This window comes from Cydia fagiglandana, chromosome 1, assembly GCF_963556715.1.
Source record: "Cydia fagiglandana chromosome 1, ilCydFagi1.1, whole genome shotgun sequence".
In the NCBI taxonomy this organism is placed as follows: Eukaryota; Metazoa; Arthropoda; class Insecta; order Lepidoptera; family Tortricidae; genus Cydia; species Cydia fagiglandana.
In genome coordinates, this window is record NC_085932.1 from 15,316,110 (window position 1) to 15,335,380 (window position 19,271).

General features: G+C 42.5%; 1 protein-coding gene across 1 annotated transcript; it reads left to right on the forward strand.

Moving 5' to 3' along the window:
- The first annotated feature begins 132 nt into the window (after positions 1 to 132).
- On the forward strand, positions 133 to 19,137 carry LOC134664862 (transmembrane protein 87A). The gene is made up of 12 exons (XM_063521591.1): positions 133 to 392; positions 724 to 784; positions 3,259 to 3,350; positions 3,906 to 4,079; positions 4,693 to 4,842; positions 5,230 to 5,405; positions 6,365 to 6,472; positions 7,278 to 7,374; positions 13,453 to 13,574; positions 14,674 to 14,794; positions 16,325 to 16,475; positions 18,889 to 19,137. Exons 1-12 carry the CDS (start codon positions 300 to 302, stop codon positions 19,098 to 19,100), a joined length of 1,557 nt encoding a protein of 518 aa, XP_063377661.1. The 5' UTR covers positions 133 to 299; the 3' UTR covers positions 19,101 to 19,137.
- The last annotated feature ends 134 nt before the right edge of the window (positions 19,138 to 19,271 follow it).

Consider the following 19,271-nt stretch of genomic DNA (forward strand, 5'->3'; position numbering starts at 1 on the left):
TGGACCGTTTTTTCTAGTCTGGTACGAACGTCTTTCTAGCTCGGTGATAAAGTTCAATTTAGTATGGCAAAAAAAGTGACAGTGCAGTCCATCTTATAAGTCCATGCTGTAGAGCCCTTCCCCTTGACTAAATTTTTGTCTATTGTTTAGGTGCAGAAAGAATTGTCAAATGCGGCGTAAATGAGTTTTAATGAAAGTCTGAATTTTGGTTGAAATAAAAGAAAATGTGGTTTAGAGGCGGTCGGGAGAAAGTAAAATAAATTGCAGTTCCTGTTCCTTATATTTAAGCTTTATTTATAATGTTACGACTACTCTGTATATTTTTATTAGCGACCGTCAAAGTTTCACTCTGCTTTTCCGATGTTGGGAAATGGGACTTGCCGCTGAGTGGGGTAAGCATTGATTAATTTATCGTATTTATGCTATTAAACAGTTAGTTACATTTTCAAGATGATGGAGCTGTGTATAAGAATGTTCTAAAGCATCGATTTTTGGGCGTACAACATATACAATTGTGTCGTGTTTCAAGTGTCTGCCTGACTCATATCATAACTCATAAACGTTTTAATGTCTACTATCGGTTATCAATACAAGGAAGTTTTAGCCCAAAACTAATGTTTTAACAAACTGTACTGCTACAAGCAATAATTTTCATCAAATTAAATGCAGGTAAATCTAAATGCTTCATAGTGTTGAGTACAGGAGCCATGTTATCTGTTGCAGGAATTATGCCAGTTTACGCTGGCAAAATCATTATTTAAAGATTCCAGAGTCATAGTAACAAGTAAGTTATAACAATGTTAATGTTATGTTATTTTTAATGTGGCATATTTCTACCATCCCGCTGTTGAGAGGCATGCAAACAACATTCCTCTCTCTGTTCCTCTAAGTACGAAGTTTCCAGCTACTGCCTGAATTCTTTTACACAGTACAATGATTAGTCATTTAAAATCATGTACCTAACAAATTTTCTAGGAGTTGTGACCAAGAAACTTCATAAACATACCAAATTTTATATTAAAGGATTAAAATTGATCCATAAACATTGATATAAAAATCATTGTATGTTTCTACTTTATTTTAATCAATATATTGAATTTACATCAAACAGTTACATTTATAAAATTAAGATTTAATATTTATAAAGAAATATATAAGAAATATTAAAAAAATAGTGTTTTATTACAAACAAAATATATGTGAGGGTTACAATAAAAATCTAAGCTAAATTGAAACAAAATAGATCTAATGAGCCCTGCAGTATGAATTGTTAGATTCATAATTGGAGCAAGGAAGCCTTGCAGTCTCCTGCAGCATCCTGAGTGCCAGTACCCCACAGATCAGGGTTACACTGCACAACTAGCTAGACAGTGAATGGAATGCAATTATATACAGTACCGGTCAAAAGTTTAAGTTCACTCTGCGAAATAAGGTTATCATATGTAATTATGCTCAAATATAGAATATGTTTTGAATTTCAAACGTTTAATTGTTTCCACGACTACCAAATAACAATAAAAATACCTCTCGGAGGAATCGTTTTATGTTATTCGGAAAATTTGATCCATTTAATATTTTTTTATGTATTACTGTTAACTTGTAACTTATCTGCTAAAATCAATAGGTAATGTTAAATACATTCGAAATGTTAGTAGTAAAATTTTAAATGTTAATTAGTAGTAAAATTTTAAACGAGCACCAAAGTACTGAATTTGTCATAAATTATGTAACATTCTCCGACCGTCCTTAGTCTGGGACCGGTCTGAAAACCAGCGCCGGGCATCTAGGCCTGGCACACGCTGAGACTGGAACCCTTTGCCTAATACAAAAATCTTCTCACCTTTTGCTCTGTATAATTTGATAATTTAACGGTTGTATTTTATTATGTAAGTAATTCTAACTCTATGTTATTTTCATGTATGTGGCAATAAACCATTCTTATTCTTATTCTTATTCTTATTCTTATTTTTGTTCCGTATTTCCTATGAGATTTCGTGAAGTTAGAAATCATTTAAAATGGGTCGCAAAGCCGATTTTAGTGTCGAAACTCGTGCTGTTATTGTAACTCTGTCAAATGAGGGCTACACGACGCGGAAAATCGCTGAAAAAATGAAGGTTTCTCAAACCGCTGTCGTGAGTACTTTGAAACGAAAACAAAAAACCGGTCTTAATTGCAGTCGATCTCGATCAGGTAGGCCAAAAGTCACGTCTAAAAGCGAAGACCAATTTATTTGCGTGCAGAGCAAACGCCAACGTACTCTAACTGCTCCAGAAATTTGCGAAGAACTCAACGCCACCCGAGAACAGCGAGTATCGGTTTCGACAGTGCAACGGCGTCTGCGAAACTATGGTCTAAAAGGTCGTATTGCTGCCAAAAAACCCTTGTTACGTAGTCAGAATAAAGTTAAGAGGTTGAAATGGGCCCAGAAACACAAAAACTGGACGTCTGAACAGTGGTCTAAAGTTTTATTTTCTGACGAATCGAAGTTTGAAATTTTTGGAGGGAGACGTCGTCAATATGTTCGACGACAAGTAGGCGAACGAATGATAAAGCAATGCGTGATGCCAACAGTGAAGCACGGTGGAGGATCAGTTATGGTCTGGGGATGCTTTGCGGGTGATAAAGTTGGTGATCTCGTGAGAGTCAATGGCATAATGGATAAGAAAATGTATCATAACATTTTGCAACGTCACGCTTTTCCATCTGGAAAACGGATTGTAGGCAGAGGTTTTGTTTTCCAACAAGACAACGATCCCAAGCATACGTCGAAGTTGTGCAAAAACTACATTTCATCCAAAGAGAACCAAAAAGAATTAAAATATATGGATTGGCCTCCTCAATCGCCCGACCTCAATCCGATTGAGTTGTTATGGGATGAATTGGACAGGAGTGTGAGAAAAATGCGGCCAACTAATAAAGAACAGCTTTGGGAATACCTATACATTTGTTGGAATAAAATTTCGACATCAACACTGCAAAAACTAATTACGCGAATGCCGAAAGTGTGTATGGCAGCATTGAAAGCAAAAGGCGGATATTTTGAAGAGTCTAAAGTTGGCAAAAACTGATCTTTTTTATTTAATTGTGGTTTTAAATTAGAGAATTACCTTTAATTTATTATGTAATAAAAGATTATTAAATACTTTTATTAGTACATTGTGTTATAGCTTCATTTAACCGAATTTACAGAGTGAACTTAAACTTTTGACCGGTACTGTATATTAAATGTTATATCTGATTTATTTCTCGTATTCCAGTTGCCTGTGACAATGTGGACTCTAACCTGACCGTGTCATACCGTTGGGAGCAGAGCTCTTGCTCTCCCGACTACTTCCATTATTTTGAAAAGGTATAAACACTCTTTAAAATTCATTTCAAAAGGGACCTTAGAGACAATTGTGTCATTATTAGTGTAATTTTATTGTTGTCACACCCTAAGGCCCCATATTGCAAGAACTAAAATAATTTCCCTTTTTTCATTTCTTTTAGGTTAAATAGGTTTTCTTTCTTTATACAAAAACACACATAAGAAACAAATTTGAACAACAGTTTAACAAATAATTTTAACTGATGGTTATGAATTTTGTTACCTATATTACAACCTCAGTAACTATCAGACTTTGTTGCTTGATCAAGCTTTAAAATAACATTATCTTTTGCTGAATTGAAGTGGTGTTGTATTGAAGTTCGACATTTAATGGCTCCTCTACATGATGGGCCACCGCCGGGCACTCCAAGGGATGCATTTATGCGTTAGAGCGAGCAAGTGATATTGCTATCTCATTCTACCACTTGGCTGCGTCCCTTGGAGTGGCTGGCGCAGGCCCATCGTGTAGAGGACCCGTAAAAAACTTAATTACTTACAGGTATTTTTAAACTATTTTGACAATATTGTACATTCCAGCGTATTGTAGTATGCACAAAGCCCCCCAGCGATGTGGGCAACAGAACAATGCTTCCCCATGCCAATGGCGAGCGCAAGATGGCGTGTCCAAGCAAGCACTCCATACCTTTTCAAGATGACGACGCTATTGTTAAAGCCGATGGCAAGAAAGAGGCTGGGATCACCGCACAATCTGTGAGTAAACATATTGGCTGGGTATTCTGCTACACTGGATATCAGTGACATGTTTTTTGTTTTTACTTTCAATAGTTTTTAGTTGTGCAGTGTATTGCATTATTTTATTCCAATAATTATAAGCACCTAAAATTATAATTTGTTATTAATACCCATAACGGACCTAGTGTAAAGGCGAAACAAGGAAATTCATTAAAATCGTTATCCTTATTGTCTTAGGCATGTTGTTACCAAATAATGAATTCCTTTTTATAATAGGGATTTTGACTGTGTTTTAAATAAATTATATTGTACCCTGCATGAAATGAAGCACCAGAACATTAATAGAAAAACATAGACTGCAGTTATTTTAAGACACAATTTCAATTTTATAAATCATATAGAAATATAAAGAGGAGCCAACTGGACCGTGACGTCATGTGCTAGTGTTTCATATAAATTCGATAAAGGCAAATTGTTAAGACAATTCGAAAAAACTGATTTGAGTAGTAGTCAAATACCTTACTGTTTTAAGCATATTAATATCTATCACAATAGATATTAATATGCTTAAAACAGTAAGGTATTTCATATTACAGACACACATTTTTCATATTACAATTGTCTTTTACAGAAATTTCCCCCACTTATCACAGTGGATAAGGAGGGTATCTACATTTTAAGCATGGCGGTGCTAAGTACGACTAAGTTTAACGGCACGGTGCATGTCGAGATGGTGTCCGGCACAAGTTATCTATCTGCTGCCATCTACCCATTATTACCGGTACGTACCGGTACGGCCATTGAAGTTATAAAACTTAATAATTTCTAAGTTCTGTGGTATCTTTTACAGACGTGTCTGCTTAATACGACATTAATTTAGCAATATTTTTCTTTCGAATACAAGGTTGTTCGCGTAGTAAATAAAGCGCAGTATGATCTATTTAATATACGCCTCGCAAAATATAACTAAGGGCTGAAAAAATACCTTGTATAATAATATTTTAAACTTGCGCGTTTTGAACACATATTAACTCACATTACAGACGGGTCTAGCGGGAAATTCGCTTTAGACCCGTCTATAATGTGAGTTAATACCTTGTATAATTTAAAGACCATCGCGCTCGTGAGTTATTCGTCCATAGGTATTAACAGTTTATCAAATTGACAGTTCTTCGGCGTGATGTGCGCCGTGTACACGGTGCTGTGCGCGGGCTGGCTCACCGTGTGCGCGCTGCAGTGGCGCGACCTGCTGCGCATCCAGTACTGGATCGGCGGCGTGGCCCTGCTCGGCATGGTGGAGAGCGCCACGTACTACGCGGTCTACTCCTCCATAGACCGCACCGGGTAAGTACACGGGTACCCGACCTGCAGCATCCAGTACTGGATCGGCGGCGTGGCCCTGCTCGGGATGGTGGAGAGCGCCACGTACTACGCGGTCTACTCCTCCATAGACCGCACCGGGTGAGTACACGGGTACCCGACCTGCAGCATCCAGTACTGGATCGGCGGCGTGGCCCTGCTCGGGATGCTGGAGAGCGCCACGTACTACGCGGTCTACTCCTCCATAGACCGCACCGGGTGAGTACACGGGTACCCGACCTACAGCATGCAGTACTGGATCGGCGGCGTGGCCCTGCTCGGGATGGTGGAGAGCGCCACGTACTACGCGGTCTACTCCTCCATAGACCGCACCGGGTGAGTACACGGGTACCCGACCTGCAGCATTCAGTACTGGATCGGCGGCGTGGCCCTGCTCGGCATGGTGGAGAGCGCCACGTACTACGCGGTCTACTCCTCCATAGACCGCACCGGGTGAGTACACGGGTACCCGACCTGCAGCATCCAGTACTGGATCGGCGGCGTGGCCCTGCTCGGGATGGTGGAGAGCGCCACGTACTACGCGGTCTACTCCTCCATAGACCGCACCGGGTGAGTACACGGGTACCCGACCTACAGCATCCAGTACATCGCTTTTTCTTTCTCCGCTACGCATTTCGCATATAACCAATATTCGTATCAATACCGTCGTGACGACCGGTCTCGCCTAGTGGGCAGTGACCCTGCCTGTGAAGCCGATGGTCTTGGGTTCGAATCCTGGTAAGGGCATTTATTTGTGTGATGAACACAAATATTTGTTCCTGTGTTATGGGTGTAGCCTATCCATTTTAGTATGTATTTATCTATATAAGTAGGTACGCACATCGCCTCCTAGCACCCATAGTACAAGTTTTACTTTGTTTGCGGCTAGGTTGATTTGTGTAAGATGCCCCCTCATATATGTGCCTGAATGTTTGTTGGTGCAGATACTTCAACGCGGAGGCGTATATGTTCGCGGAGTGGATGTCGGTGGCGAAGCGCGCGCTGGCCCGCATGCTGGTCATCATCGTGTCGCTCGGCTTCGGCATCGTCAAGTGAGTCAACTCTATTCAACGCACGTTTTTAGTGTTCCGTACCCAAAAGGTAAAAATTGACCCTATTACTAAGACTCCGCTGTCCGTCCGTCCGTCTGTCTGTAACCAGGCTGAACTCATGAACCGTGATAGATAGACAGTTGAAATTTTCACAGATGATGTGTTTCTGTTGCCGCTATAACAACAAATACTAAAAGCAAAATAAAATAAATATTTTAGTGGGACTCAAATACAATGTGATTTTTATTATCATTTTTTGCGTAATGGTACGGAACGTGCGCGAGTCCATCTCTCATTTGGCCGATTTTTTCTACTCCAGCGCTTCATTGAATGAATGACAGTGATATCTAAATCAACTTCATTTGAGTGGTGTGCTGAAGTCTATTTGTTTATACTGTTTACAGTACTTTATAGGATCATGACAGAATTTCTTAGCAAACATCTTATGAATAACGCCTTGGAAATCTTGGAGTTGTATAAAAAGATGAACACTATTTTTAAAATCCTGATGTCATGACAAATGTCATATCACATATGACATGTTTTTGTATGCGTGACTTGAAATCCTCTAGACGGAGTTTAGAGCAATTATTTCATGAAACCGATGCTGCCAAAAATACTGGGGTGCGGGGAACGAGCTGAGCGAGTCCCGTGCCGTGATTGGTCCGTTCAAAGATACGCGCGTCACACAAAGACACTTTGACTTGAAAACGGAGTAAAACTACCTTATATTTGTAGCAGAGGGGGTAGCGCTACTATGCTCAGTCTGCAGGATGCTTGAAATTAATTGTGCGTTGTGTGGCAGGCCGCGACTGGGCCCGGCGCTGCAGCGCGTGGTGGGCACAGGCGTGCTGTGGGGCGTGCTGGCCGCCATCGAGGCCTGGCTGAGGCTGCACCACAAGGTATTTACTTACTCTAATATTTATCACATATATAAGACATATAGTCATATACTAAACAAAAAGGTTTGCCAGGCCCCTATTTCACCACGGTGACAGTTGCGACAATTCGACAAATGTCACTGTTGCTGACGTCACAGGCATCCATGGGCTCCGGTTACCGCTTACCATTCGTAAGCGGGGCGGGGCGTATTCCTGTTTGTCACCATCATTGTATTATATAAAAAAACTAACGAATCGGCAATAAATAGGTATTTCTCTTGCGAAGTTTATGATGATGATGATGACAGCTATGAAAAAATTCTCAGTTTCATTTTTGATATTTAAGCATTTATAGCTTAATTTACTGTTGATTTCAACAATCATTTAATACTTATCAGAAGATTCTAACAAACCCCGAACTCAATAAAGTTACTGTCGTAAATAGCTATTAGGGTTCATGCATGTGTTAAATTAGTCTACGTTTAGGTTACTATTTTTACTTTTGTATATTATGTTTTACTTTGTGCTCATATATTATGTTCAATGAATTGCGTGGAATGTTTTATATCTAGTTATAAGTCTAGGATTCATGCTCCTTTCATACGTGCTTAATATTGTATCTATTTATAAGTCTAGGATTCGTGCTCCTTTCATACGTGCTTATAATTAACGAGATTGGCAGAAATAAATAAAACTCACTCTGCATATAATATCCACTAGTTCAGAGATACATATCGCCCGGCCATTCCTATATAAACCCGAGCCATTTGTAGCAAATTCAGAGAACTCAGAGAGCTTAACTCTATCACTTGCCTGAACACTCTCCAGTAATTAAAATCAGACATATGTGTTTTTATTTCACACAACACATATTCCGGTAAATGGAGGTATAGCGGACTTCGAGACAGCACGGCGGCCAGCGCGTTCCAGCGGCGAGTTTCTACGCTTCACCCAACGAACCCCTTCACTAAAAGTTACAGTCTACACTCCACAGTTTGGTCCTTCTGAAGCCGAATGAAGATAGAAAAACGTACGCGCTGAGTTTCAAGCGACATAGCTTAACTCAGAATCAAGAAAGAAACACGTACGCGCTGAGTTTGAAGCGACATTGCTTAACTCAGACGGCAAGAAAGAAACAAGTACGCGCTGAGTTTTAAGCGAACGTTGCTTGACTCAGACGGCAAGACAGAATAAAGGACGCGCTGGGCCTAGAGGTTCGCTTCGGTTCAGACCCAACCCCAATACCTTTCCGTAACCCATTTACCGGCTTGCCGGTCGGACCGTGCAGCGTCGTAGGTCGTCCTCCGCTCACGTGTCCTGGCAACTTTCGTTGCATGTGTCACATGGTTGATACCCACACACTGCTTTCGAACGTTCTAGGCATAGCACTTTGCCATTGCGGGAGATTCAGTGCCACGAGGGATCCACGCTACGCTTAGGGCACTGACGTTGCGCTCAGTAACGGTCAGTCATAGATATAGGCAGGTCAAGTTAGGGACCCCCGCGTGTGTTATGTGAAGTGGTTCCAGCCAGAAAGATGTCCGAAAAGGAAGCAAGGAGCCTACGACCACGCACCAAGGGCCCGCCTGCGCCCGCACCGAACATGGACACCCCTACCCCCTCGTCCGGTAAGACTACGTCCGGCGAGACTAATACGTGGAGCAAGGGCACCAGTGGCAACCCGAATACTACCGGTGGAAACGAGTCGGTACACTCGCAAACGTTAGATGCCACGGTAGTAAATCGTAGTAGATTAGGTACGCTAGTGAATAAAGACATCGATGCGCCGCCATCGCCGTCGCGGGCGCCGTCTAATCGCGATTCACATAGGAGTCGCAAATCGGTTAGGGAACGCGATAATAAATTGGCCGTGCTAATGGCCGAGCTCGAGGTTCGTAAAGCCCGTCTAGCCGTTGCTAAGACAGAGTCCGACACTGCAAATGTACGGCTGCAGATTGCGCAATTGAAGGCGCAGTCTGTCGGCAGCAGTGACGCGACCGTCGAAGCTACTGAGACAAAGTCCGACACTGCAAATTTACGGCTGCAGGTTGCGCAACTGAAGGCGCAGTCTGTCGGCAGCAGTGACGCGACCGTCGAAGAACGGACTAGAAGTTGGGTAGAACGACAAGCTAGGTTACAGCACGAGATCGCAAAGGAAAACGTTAAAATCCCGCCGCCGAAAGAAACCGCGCAAACGCAACCGCCGCCGCGTGCAGCCGTCGATCGGGCTAGCAGACCACCCCCGCGCATTGTAGAGGTACCGCACGGTACCTACGCGCCAATGTACCATAAACCGCCGGAATTGCCTACATTCGGCGGAGATATCACCGAGTGGATATCATTTAGGGCAGAGTTCGAAGATACGTCGCCCATGTTTAGTGCCGTCAATAACGTCAGTCGGATTAGGCGCGCACTTAAGGGCGAAGCTCGGACGGCCGTAAAATCAATAATGTACACGGTTCAGGATCCGTACGAGATAATGGAAGCGCTGGAACGGCAGTTCGGCGACCCTGAGGAGATTGTTCTTACGGAAATTCATAACGTTAAACGCATGCCGCGTTTATCCGAAGACAATTCTAATATAACCTCATTCGCCGCGCACGTAGCGAATGCCGTCGCCACCATTAGATCCTTGCGTCAAGAGAAATACTTGCACGCGCCTGAGCTCGTGAATAAAATCGTGGATAAATTGAATCTGATAGTGCGCTATGAATGGGCCAAATATAGGCAGTCTAACGTAGAATCACCCGGGTTAGTTGCGATTTCCGAGTTTCTTAACGAAATTAGCACTGCGGCCAAGCACGTAAACCGACATAAGCCGTCTAACAGGTCACGGAATGCAGTGAACGCGGTTTCCTCTGTGCGCGAACCGAGCAGATCGAGCCAAGCTCTCTCTGGGTCTCGCGCCCCCGCGTTCTACCGTGACACGTCTGATGAATCGCGGAGTTCAGGGAGTGCGGTTTCCTCTGTGCGCGAACCTAGAAGATCGAGCCAAGCTCTCTCTGGGTCTCGCGCCCCCGCATTCTACCGTGATACGTCTAGTGGATCGCGAAGTGAACGAAGCGCGGTTTCCTCTGTGCGCGGGCCCAGTCGATCGAGCAGCGCTCTCACTGGGTCCCGCGCCCCCGCGTCCTTTCGCGACTATAGTTCGGATTCGGAGTCAGATTCCCGCGAATCATACACACGTGATACGAGAAATAGATCGCGTTCTAATAAATCGACTATAGCTCAAGTAAAGCACCGCGATGGTAATTTAAAGAAAAAGCCAGCGTCAACCAGAGCTCAGCCTAGGCAGCAGACATCATCTGTCTCTGTCTCGCGCGATGCGTGCGCCATATGTAAGAACGGCAAAGAACACAAAGTTAGTGAGTGTTTGAAATTTCTAGCCGCAACTATATCTAAGCGATGGGACTTGGCAAAGGGTGCTAAATTGTGCTGTAGATGTTTAGGCGCGAGTCACCCTAAGCCTTATGGGTGCCAATATGTCGCGTGTGGCATGAATCAGTGCGAAGCCGGACATAATAAACTATTACACGGTCGAAACGCGGCCGCGTCCGCGAGCGGTAATAGAGTCCCGGCAGCACCTGCAGTACTCAATGTTAGACTGCCGCAGACGTGTCACAAAGTCATGCCTATAGAGGTGTCGGAACAGTTAGGTACCGTCCAAACCCTCGCGCCACTTGACGAAGGCGCGACAATGACTTTGACGCTACACGAAACTGCGGACAGAATCGCGCCCGCGGTACAATTGGTTGGGCACGCAAAGCCTAATACCGCGGACGACGAGGCCTTACAACTTGTGAAACGGCATTCTGAGGTAGAATCATTAGGCGTTTCGCAGAAGTTACCTAGGGCCGACCCCCACCAACGTGCGCTAGATTTACTAGAAGCCACCTGCGAAAAGATACCGGGGGAGCAAAGGTATCGCTCGGGCTTACTTTGGCGGTCAAATGACGAGAAACTCCCCAATAACCAAGCGCAAGCATTGCAACGGCCGTACAGTCTAGAACGAAAGCTAGACCACGATGCGAAACTTAAAGCCGAATATGCAAAGTGTATGTTGCTTGACAAAGGTTACGCGGAGAAAATAGACTCGCCACCGCCCCCCGAGGCACCCCGGACGTGGCCTCTGGCGCATTTCCCAACTTTTCACCCGCAACGCGGCAAAATGCGATTAGTTTGGGACACGGCCGCCACAGCTTGCGAACGTTCGCTTAACAGCGCGCTGTTGGCTGGCCCCGACCTGTTAAAGTCACTTTTTGGCGTATTAATGCGCTTCCGCGAAAGTAAAATCGCGGTGTTAGCCGACGTCAAACAGATGTTTTTACAGATCGAAATAATAGAGCAAGATCGCGATATGTTGCGTTTCGTTTGGCGGACAGGGATCGATTGGGACAGGCCTATATCCGTCTCACTCGCACCCGCGTGGCGATCGTTCATTAATAATGTACGGTTAGTTCGCGCCACCGCTGGTAGTCTGGTTGCCGCCGAGGTTTTCAAAGCCGTATTGCTCGCTAAGAAAACGTGAAGAGACTGCATGAAGGTGACGTAGTCATCATTGCGGACAGCTCCATGCCACGAGGAACGTGGCCCAGAGGCGTAATCGCCCAGCTATTTCCTGGCCCAGATGGTCATGTGAGAGTGGCCATTGTTCGCACACGCGCAGGTGACGTCCGCCGCCCAGTTTCTAGACTCATCCCCATTTACTCCGCGCATGAAGACGGTGTTAACACACGTGGGGGAGACTGTCGTAAATAGCTATTAGGGTTCATGCATGTGTTAAATTAGTCTTTACGTTTAGGTTACTATTTTTACTTTTGTATATTATGTTTTACTTTGTGCTCATATATTATGTTCAATGAATTGCGTGGAATGTTTTATATCTAGTTATAAGTCTAGGATTCATGCTCCTTTCATACGTGCTTAATATTGTATCTATTTATAAGTCTAGGATTCGTGCTCCTTTCATACGTGCTTATAATTAACGAGATTGGCAGAAATAAATAAAACTCACTCTGCATATAATATCCACTAGTTCAGAGATACATATCGCCCGGCCATTCCTATATAAACCCGAGCCATTTGTAGCAAATTCAGAGAACTCAGAGAGCTTACTTAACTCTATCACTTGCCTGAACACTCTCCAGTAATTAAAATCAGACATATGTGTTTTTATTTCACACAACACATATTCCGGTAAATGGAGGTATAGCGGACTTCGAGACAGCACGGCGGCCAGCGCGTTCCAGCGGCGAGTTTCTACGCTTCACCCAACGAACCCCTTCACTAAAAGTTACAGTCTACACTCCACAGTTACATTGCACACAGAATTCTTGCTACCTTTGGTCTCCCTCATCAGACCAGTTTGTGATTTCATCATAATATTGCATTGTCACCTGTTTTTTAGGGTTCCATAGCCAAATGGCAAAAAACGGAACCCTTATAGATTCGTCATGTCTGTCTGTCTGTCCGTCCGTATGTCACAGCCACTTTTTTCCGAAACTATAAGAACTATACTGTTGAAACTTGGTAAGTAGATGTATTCTGTGAACCGCATTAAGATTTTCACACAATAAATTTTGGGGGTCCCCCATACTTAGAACTGAAACTTAAAAATGTTTTTTTTTTGTCATCAAACCCATACGTGTGGGGTATCTATGGATAGTTTTCGAGGTTTCTAATATCATTTTTAAGTTACTTACTTACTTACTTACTTTTAAGTACTGAATAGTTTGCGCGAGAGACACTTCCAAAGTGGTAAAATGTGTGTGTCCCCCTGTAACTTCTAAAATAAGATAATGATAAAACTAAAAAAAAATATATGATGTACATTACCATGCAAACTTCCACCGAAAATTGGTTTGAACGAGATGTAGTAAGTAGTTTTTTTTAATCGTCATAAATCGTAAACCGCAATTTTATTATGTTAGTAGCTGCTACGGAACCCTTCATGGGCGAGTCGGACTCGCACTTGGCCGCTTTTTTTATAAGAATGCCAAATGACAACGAGCAAGTGATCGAAAAATGGTCTATTTTGTAGACGACTTATTATCTACATAATGTGATGTATTACATTATAATACAAGTTGTTGCTCGCAGGCCGATGACTCGAACCGCGACTTGCTCCTATCTGAAGCCCCCATGTCGCTCCTGGACAGTGCCATCTGTTGGTGGGTGTTCGTCTCGCTCGCACACACCATGCGCACGCTGCAACTGAGGAGGTCAGTACTATATACTAAGCTAGTTTTATTACGGTTCAATTTGTCGCTCTATCACGTAAAAATGGATTTAGATTCGGCCTGTCTGGAAAAAACACGGCGTCTTTGTTATTTTAGAATGCATCCCCTAAGTTAGTGAAACGGGAACGGGTTGAAATTTAGTGCAAGATTAAAGGGGTATAGGAGTGTTGTAAGCTGATTAACGAGTTCTATGGCGTAGTTTTTTTTAATCCATTAACAAGCAAAAGTTACAACCGATAGCCAAATCCGTATAAGTTTACGATCGTTGTTTTTTTCCTCATCATCATCATCATCATCTCAGCCATAAGACGTCCACTGCTGAACATAGGCCTACCCCTTTTATGGGAGGGGGGGGGGGGGCGAATGCCATAATCGCCACGCTTGGCAGGCGGGTTGGCGATCGCAGTCGAGTACACCGAATTTGAGGGACGCTGTTGCCCGTCCACTGGTGGTTTTTTCCTAGATTCGTTTAAATGGGTTAAAACGGCTGGTATTCTTTTAATAAGCCACCACTAATATTTTAAGAGGGCAACATAAAATTTTTTTGGTACAAAATACTGAAAATTAATAATTCCAGGTTTTATTAATATTGGCCTTTTCCGACAACTTACAATCGCGCTTTTAAGTGGCAAATACGCTTTTGTTAAACAAAAAAAAGAAAACCAATACAAATTAAATTAAAGGTTTCACCTGAATTTCGGCATGAGTTTTTCATTTGTGCATGTAAGAGTTATTTTATTTTATTAATAATAACAGTTAAGTAATCAATTCATGGCAGCAGAGAGTAGCTGATTAATAATTGATCATGTACAGGCACCTATTTATTTGGCATCTAAGGGCAAAGCATAAAAAAAAACTGGGTATATTATGTATCCTTTTTCCTTCGGCTAGTTTCTACTGTCATGTTCCATAGGCCACCAAATTGACAATTATCTCTCATGAATGTTACTGATAATTCGCTCATTACTTTTCTGGGCCAGCATGTAACGATGGTCGCTGGGTTCCCTAATTGTCATTTTCAGACAATTGTCAAATTGGTGACACAGTCGTGGTCATGCTCTGTATATATGTTTGTTTTTAGGAACACAATCAAGCTCTCGTTGTACCGGCATTTCACGAACACGCTGATATTTGCCGTCATCTCCTCTGTGGTTTTCATGCTGTATTCCATCAAGGCGTTCCGAGTGCTCCCCTGCATCACCGTGAGTTTTATTTTGTATTACATAGGATTAACATCAAATCATCACAGGATTTTGAACCTTCTATACAGTACCTACATTCAACATTGAAATGACAGCGCCGATGGTCGCAACTATACTCTGTATCTTTAGGCACAGATTATATAATAGTTCTTATGAACAGATACTTATCTCTCAAACAAAACGCAAATACCTATCGTTTTGATACCTACACTAAAATACAATGGAGTGACCTTCAACGCGCCGCTCCCCGCACCGCGCGCACCGGCACAACGCTAGGGTTGCTGATGCTTAAAAATGATAAATAAATACCTACTTAAACAGCAGAGTAAAATAAAAGGAAAGCTAAATCTTAAATTATACCTAATATTCCGATTATGCTTTAGTGTTTGCGAAATAGTCATTTTAAAAGGTCATATGTCCCTGCAGTAACCGCAGTGTTTACGCCGTTTTATAAACCGCGCAATAATTCCAGCAAGAATTAGTTTTAAAACTTCGTGTAATTTAAAACCAGATAGAGATTAATGTTACACAATAAAGAAAAATAATAGAAACCCCATGAATACAGGTAATTAATTATAAGTTAACCAGAGCAAAAATGAGTAGGCACTTTCCGGTGTAAAGTTAACTTACTGTCGTTAAAATAAACATTTACCAAAATAAATTAAAAATGTGCTACCTATTTCAAATAGATAGATATCTAAAACTATACATTTGTCATACATAATAAATATTACATGTTTAATTAAAGAAATTCAATAGTAGGTAGGTACAGGTACCTACTACGTAGCTTGTAACTATCGTAAAAATTGACAGTGCGGCGTTCGGAGACGTGCGTACGTGAGCGCGTATGGCAACCAACTGGCTTGCTTTTCTACCGTGAACGGGAGCAGATTCGTAGGTATTAATCCGAGCTCGCGCGGAGAGTTCCATAGGCCTGCTTTAGGTCTCAAATGGCTCCTTAAGCCAGCTGAGGGTAGATGAAAACATTACATGATCAAATAATGTAGGTTAAAGTCAGGTCGTTTAGTGACAGGGCCAGTCGGATTTTGTATTTGTTTGGTTAACCAATAAATATTAAAGCTGTTTCCCACTGACATCCAGTTTTTTGCAGGATCCCGTTTTAGTAGTATAGGTGCTAATATAGTAACTTACACAAGAGGATTCTGTTTGCGGGATCCAAGCATACTACAGAAAACTGGATCCTGCAAAAAACCGTACCCGCAAAAAACGGGACGTCAGTGGGAAACAGCTGTTATATAACTACCCGAAATTGTACAAATTGTTTGTTTACATTTTTTAAATACCTCCCTAAAGACAGCTGCATGCAAATTGCACGCGGCAAATTAAAAAAATTCTAATCTCTAAAGTAGTGGTAGTTCCTATGATATGTAAAACAACACTATAATTCAATGCATAATTTTACCTACCTATTCAGATTAAACTTTGCACCACTACTTTTGAGGTTATAAAAATTCTAATCTGAGAGAAACATAGTATAGTAAGTTGTGTAAAATGTCAGCCGTTCCCCAGGATTGGAAGGAGGTGTGGATGGACGAGGCATACTGGCACATTCTGTTCGCGAGCGTGCTGACCGTGATCATGGTGCTGTGGCGGCCCACCAACAACAACCAGCGCTACGCGTTCACGCCGCTACTTGACAACGCCGACGACGAGGATGATGGTAATTCATTACATACATTAGGTACATCAAAGCATGTCTTATTATTCGAATTTTTTAACCGACTTCCAAATCCCAAAGGAGGAGGTTATCAATTCGGTTGTATGTTTTTTTTTATTTTTATTTTTTTTATTTTTTATGTTTGTTACTCCATATCTCCGTCATTACTGGACCGATTTTAAAAATTCTTTTTTTGATTGAATGTATATGCATACAGATTGGTCCCGTTTTTGTCAAAACCCAGTTCTGATGATGGGATCCATGAGGAATCGAGGGAACTCCTCAAATCTTAAAGGCATACATATAGTGATTTTTGGGTTTTTATCAACAAATCAAGCATATACATCCAAAAAAGTGACATATGATGAAGTGGAACTGCTGATGATGATCAGAACGGAACTCTTCAACGACGCATAGTTCACGTTTGGCGATTTGTCCTCTTCGTTATGTTTGTTAAGCAAGTTAAGTTTTTAAGCCACATTTTTGTCAAGCTCGAGTTCTGATGATGGGATCCATGAGGAATCGAGGGAACTCTTCAAATCTTAAAGGCATGCGTATAGAGATTTTTGTATTTACATCAGAAAATCAAGCATTTTCATTAAAAACTCTCGCATTTGATGAAGTGGAACTGCTGATGATGATCAGAACGGAACTCTTCAACGACGCATAGTTCACGTTTGGCGATTTGTCCTCTTCGTTATGTTTGTTAAGCAAGTTTAGTTTTTAAGCCACATTTCTGTCAAGCTCGAGTTCTGGTGATGGGATCCATAAGGAATCGAGGGAACTCCTCAAATCTTAAAGGCATACGTATAGAATTTTTTGTATTTTCATCATAAAATCAAGCATTTACATTAAAAACTGTCGCATTTGATGAAGTGGAACTGCTGATGATGATCAGAACAGAACTCTTCAACGACGCATAGTTCACGTTTGGCGATTTGTCCTTTTCGTTATGTTTGTTAAGCAAGTTTAGTTTTTAAGCCACATTTCTGTCAAGCTCGAGTTCTGATGATGGGATCCATGAGAAATCGAGGGAACTCCTCAAATTTTAAAGGCATGCGTATAGAGATTTTTGTATTTTAATCAGAAAATCAAGCATTTTCATTAAAAACTGTCGCATTTGATGAAGTGGAACTGCTGATGATGATCAGAACGGAACTCTTCAACGACGCATAGTTCACGTTTGGCGATTTGTCCTCTTCGTTATGTTTGTTAAGCAAGTTTAGTTTTTAAGCCACATTTCTGTCAAGCTCGAGTTCTGATGTTGGGATCCATAAGGAATCGAGGGAACTCCTCAAATCTTAAAGGCATACGTATAGAATTTTTTGTATTTTCATCATAAAATCAAGCATTTACATTAAAAACTGTCGCATTTGATGAAGTGGAACTGCTGATGATGATCAGAACAAAACTCTTCAACGACGCATAGTACATGTTTGGTGATTTCGAATTTCGGTTTTGACTTGGACTGGGACCCGGACTCATACCCGGATCCGGTTCGGACCCGGACTCGGACTCGGACTCGGACCCGGACTCGGACCCGGACTCGGATCCGGACTCGGACCCGGACTCGGACCCGGACTCGGACCCGGACTCGGACCGGGACTCGGACCCGGACTCTGACTCAGAGACCCAGACCTTGACCCGGAAAACCACTATGATACCTAAACTAAATAAACCACTATGATTACCTACCATAAAATGTGGGTATGATGATGCCAAACCCCTCCCGCTCAAACTCCCGTACACCGCACCGCATGCGCCGTTAAGTGGGTTAGGTTACGTTTGAACTGCGATCCTCACAGAACCGAACAAAAGTGGGTTAGGTTTGGTTAGAACTGCGAGTCTTACAGAAACGAAATGCTACTAGAAAAGTGGGTTTGATTAGGTTCGAACTGCGATCCTCACAGAACCGAACTGCTATCAGAGAAGTGGGTTAGGTTAGGCTAGAACTACGACCCTTACGGAAACGAAATGCTACTAGAAAGTACTCGTTTTACCTCCTTTTCTACATAGTGCACCATCTACCATAATCTTTCACCGGGCCCCATAGAAGTCGGTTTTTTTTTCTTAAAAATTATTTTTTCTACAGTTTACTGGCCAAGTTGATTAAAGTTGTTGAGTTAGACCAAAATGTCTGCAGCGATTTTGCACGGCGTGTGCTGTGCTATCAAAATTGATGCAGACTTTTCTTGGTATTACTTTTAACAGTCTTGAGATCCATTACATTTTCCAACAATAGTCTAAGTTTGTGGCTTTTTGCGGATACTTAAACAGACCAAATCTTACGTGTCATTTTTTTTTAAACGAGCCTATAAGGTGTCCCACTGGTGGGCAAAGGCCTCCCCCCTAGACTTCCAATCCTCCCGATTAAGTGTCATATATTAGAATTAAATGCACCCCATTTGTTTTTCAGAAGAAGAAGAGCAATTCGTGAACGACGCGTACGGCGTGAAGATGCGCGGCTCGACCGGCGGCGAGGAGCGCGAGGCCCCCGAGCCGGCCGCCAACTCGCTGGACTCTGATCTGCGCTGGGTGGAGGAGAACATCCCCACCAGCACGCTGCCGCTCCTCGACTCTGATGAGGAGATCATCAACACCAAGTTCGAGGTGTCCAAGATGCAGTAAACAAAGTTACTTAAATAAACGTGTAAAGTATTATAATCATTTTGTTTCTTTTTACCTGACTTGATTGTGACGAAATAAGACACCGCTTTGTGGATCGTCAATAGCCGGCCAGCTCGGCCGAGGCGGCGCGCGCGAGGCACGTCTAAACTGGCCGTTTTGGGATGGAGGAAA

Coding starts and splice junctions, on each gene's coding strand:
- LOC134664862 (XM_063521591.1), top strand. CDS start 300: ATGTTACGACTACTCTGTATATTTTTATTAGCGACCGTCAAAGTTTCA. Junction 4,080..4,692: donor CTGGGATCACCGCACAATCT/GTGAGTAAACAT, acceptor TGTCTTTTACAG/AAATTTCCCCCACTTATCAC. Junction 6,473..7,277: donor CTCGGCTTCGGCATCGTCAA/GTGAGTCAACTC, acceptor GTTGTGTGGCAG/GCCGCGACTGGGCCCGGCGC.